We start from the raw sequence: 7,323 nt of genomic DNA, 5'->3' as shown, positions 1-7,323 counted from the left end.
ATGTTGACGATACCATTCGTTAGGCTAGCCTTGAAAACTTGATTACTAATGGATGTTTTGAACATCAATGTGTTATGTGTTGTAGTGTAGCATATTATATTGTTCGGGTTATATGCTATTGTTTGTGCTAGCTTGCGTATTGGAGATTTTAGCGTTATACTTTGCGATGGTATGCTAATTAAAATGCTAGCGTGTATGCGGTAATTGTGTAAGTGATTGCAAGTAGGTAAATTATATATGTATATGTATAATTATTGCATTCACTAAGCGTAATCTTACCCCTCTCGTTGTTTACCTTTTTACAGGTATTGTGTTATGAAGCTATCTAGTTGTTAGACTAGATGCGTAGGAGCACTTAGGCTCGATGGGGTAGTTCTTGGGATTATACTCTTGGTATCTGGATGGGCTATTGTGTCTTAACCATGGTGTTGAGTAAATGTTTCGAGGTCGCATCGTTTGGTTGTGTCGAGTCAAACTTTGTATGTGAAATACATTCTCGTAAGGATGTATGGTGTCATTTGTAAACCAAGAGTCGAGATAAAACGTTTAACATGCCATTATGATAAATTGTATACGAATAACTATTTTGAAATGGTTTGTATACTTGGATGTTATTGGGACCTAACTCATTATATATATAAAAAATGTGTACTCCGTTTTTGGTAAATGGATTTGGGGTTGTTTCACCTTCTATGTAATTTTCTCATAGAACGATCAATCACCGGTTCATCCACATATTCCTTACACTCACTATCATGCCTCACAGAACTATGTGGCAGGTTTACATTGTCTCCCCCACACTTAGGCCTTTCAAGATCCTCTAAATTAGAAGACACCTCATACTCAACTTGAGAAATCACCTTCACATTCTTATTCATTTTTATCTTGTGACCTCCAAACCTTTCAACAAGTTTTTTTACGGTTCCCCCCATTACTTTGACTACCTTCCCATCAGACTCTTTAGATTCTTCAAGTGCACCAACAAACCCATTCGGAATACAAACATTATCTATTTTGTTATCACTAGATATATGTTCATTTGATATTTTCATTGGTGGTGGTCGGAAGGGCCTAATCATCTTCGGGGTTACCAAATGTTCATCCTCTTTACATTTAGAAACTTTTTCATCTACCCCAACAAATGTGGATACTTCCATCACAGTTTCTTTCATCGATAATGAACAAGTGGTACTAATAGACGAACTCAACTTAGTTTCAGAACTTGACTCAGATTTTTCAACTGGCGCTCAAAATTTTGGATCGACTCATGTTGACTCATCAAAATTTCTGCATTAGTTCTTAATTGAGATTCCATAAATTCACTCGTCATACCCTCTTCACTAAATTTCCTTACCTCCTCTTTCTCTTTCACATCTGGTGCATACTTTTGAACCTGTTCATGGTTAGTATCCAACAAAAAGCAATCCTGGACATCCAGTGTATGTAATGAATTAAAGATATTAATTTGTGATCTCTTATTACCAAAAGAAATGTCCATAACCCTAGTTCTATCATTGATAAGAGCATCAATTGTGACAAAAAATGGACGGCTACGAATGATCGTGGGTTGGGTCTCTCTAAAGTTAGTCTCAATGTCCATAACTATAAAATCAACAGGGTAATAAAAATCTTCGACTTTCACAATCAGGTTTTCTAACATACTCCTTGGAGTTCTTATTGATCGGTCTGCAAGTTGGATGAGAATATCAGTTTGTTTTAAAGTCCTCAACTCGTACCAGTCAACAAAACTTGATGGAAGTATGTTAATTCTAGCCCCAAAATCCAATAAAGCCTTTTTGACATTAACATTACCCACCGTAACCGAAATAATGGTGTCCTCGAGTCCTTAAACTTAGGTGGAAGTGAACCAGAAATGACCGCACTCACTTTCTCTGTTAATTTCACCTTTTTGGGCAATGATGCTTTGAGTTTATGTTTTTGAACGCACAAATCCTTTAAAAATTTAGCATATGCTGAAATTTGTTTGATTGCATCAATAAGTGAGATATTTATTTTTACTTGTTTAAAGGTCTCCCACATATCATCCATTTTTGTCCTTTTTTCCCATAAGGTAATTGGTTCGGGGACTCCAAAGCCTTGGGGAATGGAATGGTATTAGTCTCCACATCTGCTTCCCCAATATTGAAAATTTTCAATTTATCATCAAGATTCTCCACCCCAAAATCCACAGGAACCTCATTAGTATCATTGCTCAAATCATGTAAAATAGGAGACTTACCTGGACCATACTTGATTTCTGATTTCCTGGGCATTTTTACCTTGTTATCATATGTCTTTCCACTCCTTAAAGTGCCCACCATGTTAACTTCATGTCCTCTTCCTTGTGATTTATGATTCAGGTTTAGCAATGTATAACTCGGAATTGTATCTGATTCTCGTGTTGCCTTTTCCTCCGCCACTTGACCAATTTGCTTACCCAATGCCGCAATTGACTTATTTTGAATTTCCAAAGTCTTCTTCATCTCTTCCATGAATGACTCCATCCTGGCATCCGTGCTTGAGGATTGACTTTGTTGATTATTTTGATAAAAGTTTTGGTTTTGGTAGTTATGGTTTTGGTTCTGGTTTTGTCTTTGGTATTGGTTGTTGTTTGGTTCGGGTAATGGTTTTGGTGTTGGTTTGGTACATTTAATGTGTTGTTGTTATCCCAGCTAAAGTTTGGATGATTTCTCCAACCTTGGTTGTAGGTGTTTAAATATAGGTCATATTTTTTCCCTTGAACCTCGTTCACTTGCTCTTCCATCATTAATGGATTCCATTGCTTACATCCATTTGTATAATGTGAAGCATCCCCGCATAGTGAACACACTTCTTGAACCTGCACATAATTAAAACTACCACCCTGGTTCGGGTTGTTAAACATGGGAAGCAACATCATCTAATTCCTTTTCTAAATTCCTAGTCGAACCTCATGAGTTAGAAACGTGGTTAACATGAGAAGGATTATGAGTTTTCCGTGCAACCGAAGCGTGGGTTTTTGAACCCTTACTTAATTGCTCGAAAAATGCCCACTTATCCTCGCTATTTCTGGTCATAAAAACACCACCACTAGCCACTAATAGGAATTGTCTGTTTTGTGAGTCAAGACCATCATAAAAAACTTTGACAAGTTCCCATTTCATGGTGAGGACAAGATCTAAGTAATTCCTTCAGACGTCCGTATGCTTTATGAAAAAGTTCATCTGGCAATTACCTAAAAGATTTAATTTGCATACGTATATCCGAAGTTTTACTTATCGGGTATAATTCCTCAATGAATTTCTTTTTCATCACCGCCCAAGTAGTGATACACTAGGTGGTTAAGGACAAAAATCAACACTTTGCTTTATCTTTTAAAGAATAAGGAAATAGGCGAAGGCGTACCTCGTCATCCGTGAACCCGTTTACCTGATTTGTAGCACAAATCTCATTGAACTATGTGATATGCTCATAAGGTTCTTCCGTTGCCATACCTCGGTAGTTTGGCAAAATATAAATAAATTGAGGGCGAACCTCAAATCTTCTGTTGTTATCCGCATTCGGAGCGGGATAAACAATTGGTGAGTGATCTTCGTAATCACCCAGTTGGTAATACGAATTCACACCTCGTGTGTGTCTCTCTGCCATTGTTGCAAATAGGATTTCCGCCTACCTGAAAAGAAACACAAACAAGAAAACACAACGCGTAAAACCGAACAAAACTAATAAAATGAGAAAATATTTTAGAATTTTTTAGGTTTTATAATTTTTTTTTCATTTTTAGTGTTTTATAAGAAACAAATAGAAAATAAACAAATACAAGACAAATAAGAGCTTGCAATCAAGCACACACCTCCTCGACAGTGGCCCTAAAATTTGATCGGTGTCGAAAGGCCAACCAAAAATGAACTAAATACTCAAGACTAGTTAGGGTAAGTAGAATTCGTTCCAAGGGAGATTGTGGTCAAAAGAAAGCAATTCTTAGAGTTGATTTTGAAATCAAAACTAAATTAACACTAATTAGATGATTTTGAATGAAAAAGACTTAAACTTATGTGGTTTAAGCAAAGAGCATGAACAAAAGATCAAAAACACAAAGTTGTTATTAATGAATTAAAAGATTTATCCTATTCAAATCCCAATTGGTACAATTCATTCAAACAAATATTAAGCTTTATCAAGTTTTCATGTAACTTACATAGACATAAGTTCTTCAGTTTATCAAAAACACTATTTTGGGCACTTTCATGTAAATTATATAGCTTGTTTTTATCCTTAACTAAATTAACACTAAGTGGATTTAGAACAAATTATCCATTCATAATATTAAGTCTTGTAATAATGAAATTCGATAAATTTGCATTAAACGATAACTTGAACAATTCATAAATCAAAAGACTTTTTCAATACAAATTATGAATCACAATAATACTTGAATGAAATCATAAATACACAATTGTTCAATTGAAGGAATAAATAAGAAACTTAGCCGAGCATGTTGATGATGAAAAGCATGATGAATGGATGATGAAGCATGAGGAACTCTACTTTGATTCTTGAAAATGGATGAATTTTAGTGTTAGGGTTACATTTTGTAGCTCAAAAACTGATGGGAAAAGTCTAAAATTCATGGCTAAGGGTTTCCCTTATACAGGGAATCAATAACTTGTTCCTGATATCGGCTAAAAAGTCATATTTTTACCCCCGATATTGAGCCTAAAACCATAAAGTTTCAAACTTTGTCTGCAAAATAATCGCATTTTTGGTTAAATTTGTAGAATAAGTGATTACGAATACGATGCAAAAAGAATCAAGAGAATCGGAGCTAAAACGAAGATTCTAGAGAAAAAACGGTGAAAGACAAGATAACAAGCTACGATCAAGGAAATCAAGTTACGATCCAGTGAAAATAGCAAACCAGGGCATGCCATACGGCCTGCCAGTGTGAAAAACTACCTGCCATACGGCCTAGGCAAACTGCCATGCAATCCGGCTTGCTAGCCCATACGGCCTGCCATACGGCTAGCCAGCCGTATGCAGGCCAATTCCAAGTCTATTTAAAGGGCATTTTGTCATCCATTTTTTACACACCTCTTTTCACTCTCTCACTACAATGCACTTTCTCACACTAGATCTTTCAAGGCCTTCTCACCTCCGAGCGGGAAACTAAGTACCCGGAGGTGAACGCCAAAGATTGTACTAGGAGCGGTCTAGAGGATGTCAGCACTTGTAATGGTCCATATCTCGTCTGTAAACGGTGAACGCTTTCCTTAAATTAAGTTACCTTTTTTACTTTAAGTTTCTTTCTCCTTGCATGCTTATCTATCCGTTACAAATGTTTATTACATGTTGAATATCTTATCTGAAACTTATGCTATTATTATGCTGAAACCTTGACAGTTTAGAAGTCTGATTTACGGATCACCCTTTTCACTTATTCACGTGGCTATAATCTAGTATTAGGACTTGATCAACCCTATGATACGAGGTAAGTAGTTATGTAATGATACGCATATCCGCATAACTATACGGATTACGCATCTAAAGTCCTGAGCCGCATAATAAAATTGCCATTTAAGATATATGGCGCGGGTATAGCCGCATTTAATATGCGCCTATACCAAATAATGTGAGTTTCGTATATTTGCATAAGGGTCCAGTATATTCTAGAAGAATGTACGGTATAATTAATTCAGATTCTTTTCCTTAAATAACGAAAGTTAGTTGGGATAAGATCACATTTAATTAGGGATGAGATCCTATCAAAATCCTAATTCGTGAGACTATAAATACATAGCTCCCAAACCCTAAAATGATCATCTGTTACTAACACGTAACATAGCATACATATTGTCATACGAACAAGCTTCATACGATTACCCACGTAAAGACTTTCAGGTATGTTACAAACTATGAAACCTTCATGTCTTTGGGCCACTCAACCCCGTATGCTGGGTTGTTGGTGGAATCTCAAATCGGCCGCCCTGTCGGAATCGAAATGATGTCGATGTGGGTTATACACGACTAAGGTCGGAGGTTCGAATATTGTTAGTCCTTAAACCCTTTCATGCACTCAAGCGTAGGTTCACCTTGACCTCGTGAAAATATGCTTGATCATTATGTGTGCTTAACATCACAATAGGGATATAGTACCTACGTACGGCTAATCAATTATCCGTCAAAGAAGAGCTGCCCATTTAGGTTATGATTAGAGTAGGCAATATAGAGTTCAGTGAACACTGGCTTACTCAAAATCATGATTCGCGTCAGAAGCAACGTTCTTGAGATGCTGTAAGATGATCCGAGGCTGAGTAAGTGATCGCAAAGGAGATACCTCTAATCCAAATAGCAGTACCTTAGAATATCTAAGATTGCACATCTGTTAATGTTAAGGCATAGCTTAGTATTAAGTGGTGGACCGTTACTATAGTTAAACTAACTAGGATTAAGAAAAGCTGAGACTTTCCTTTAGGGATATACCACTTTATTCATGTACCTAAGATTCTATCCATAAGGTCGTTTAAACCCTCTAAGGTTAACGTTGGGAGTAGGGATATTCGTGTTAGCCATAATCTTCAAAGCCTAAACTCTTAGTGACAAATCAATTAGGTTCATAGCCCAGTTGATTGAAGTTTAGTGTTTATTCTAGGAAGTTGAACTCTTGAATAGTTCCCCATCAGTATTCTATTCTTCATACCTACCCCTTGTATCTTTATAGTTTGTATTACCTTTAGTTAATCTTAACCTATCACCACTTGTCACTAGGGTTAAGTATTTAGACACTTTTATCCCACATTACTGAGCAAACATGCAAAAATGCGAACATGAGTTATACTTATCACTTACTCGTTAAAAGGAAGACAAGTAGGTGAAATATAGCTAGAAACCCCAGTTAAATATAAATAATAAAACCATTATTCCCTTTTGGTAACTGATTCTGACGAATTGTGACTTAACGACACCGCATAAATAAAACCGTCCGTTTTGGCCATACCAGTTCCCAAAGCAAAAATCTCTCAAAATTCGAGTACAGTAAAATTTCACTACCGTAATTTACGTCCGATCTAGCGTAAAATTACGCCACCATGTGAAATCCAGGCGGAAAATTACGCCTCCCAGTGAGCCTTTTCTCCTGTCTTAATTTGGGCTTGGGATTAAAAATTAGTCCAAGGTTGGCGTAATTTACGCCACTGGCGTAAATAGCCGGCGTAAAAATGTAAAAGCTGGCGTCTGTTTTTTCTAACTTTTTCCACAACTCGACTTAAAACGCCATTTTTCGCACCTTTTTGCACTAACTTCTTTTCACATCTACAATACACGAAATTTTATCAAAGTACCTTGTTT

General features: G+C 36.5%; 1 protein-coding gene across 1 annotated transcript; it reads right to left on the bottom strand.

The window, feature by feature from the left end:
• Positions 1-1,204: 1,204 nt before the first annotated feature.
• Positions 1,205-2,504, bottom strand: LOC139868797 (uncharacterized). The gene is made up of 3 exons (XM_071857140.1): positions 2,039-2,504; positions 1,888-1,973; positions 1,205-1,792 (listed from the first exon to the last, which is right to left on the bottom strand). Exons 1-3 carry the CDS (start codon positions 2,502-2,504, stop codon positions 1,205-1,207), a joined length of 1,140 nt encoding a protein of 379 aa, XP_071713241.1.
• Between the last annotated feature and the right edge of the window lie 4,819 nt (positions 2,505-7,323).

The sequence above is a fragment of the Rutidosis leptorrhynchoides genome, chromosome 9, assembly GCF_046630445.1.
Source record: "Rutidosis leptorrhynchoides isolate AG116_Rl617_1_P2 chromosome 9, CSIRO_AGI_Rlap_v1, whole genome shotgun sequence".
NCBI lineage: Eukaryota > Viridiplantae > Streptophyta > Magnoliopsida > Asterales > Asteraceae > Rutidosis > Rutidosis leptorrhynchoides.
Note: the sequence above shows the minus strand (reverse complement) of the source record. Positions and strands in the feature narration are given on the sequence as shown.

What these genes read in the sequence shown, in the direction of transcription:
- LOC139868797 (XM_071857140.1), bottom strand. Translation starts at nt 2,504, where the DNA reads ATGGAGTCATTCATGGAAGAGATGAAGAAGACTTTGGAAATTCAAAAT. An exon ending in AGGACAAAAATGGATGATAT is followed by an intron (nt 1,974 to 2,038) that starts GTGGGAGACCTT and finishes AACAAATTTCAG; the next exon opens with CATATGCTAAATTTTTAAAG. An exon ending in AGGTGAAATTAACAGAGAAA is followed by an intron (nt 1,793 to 1,887) that starts GTGAGTGCGGTC and finishes AATGTCAAAAAG; the next exon opens with GCTTTATTGGATTTTGGGGC.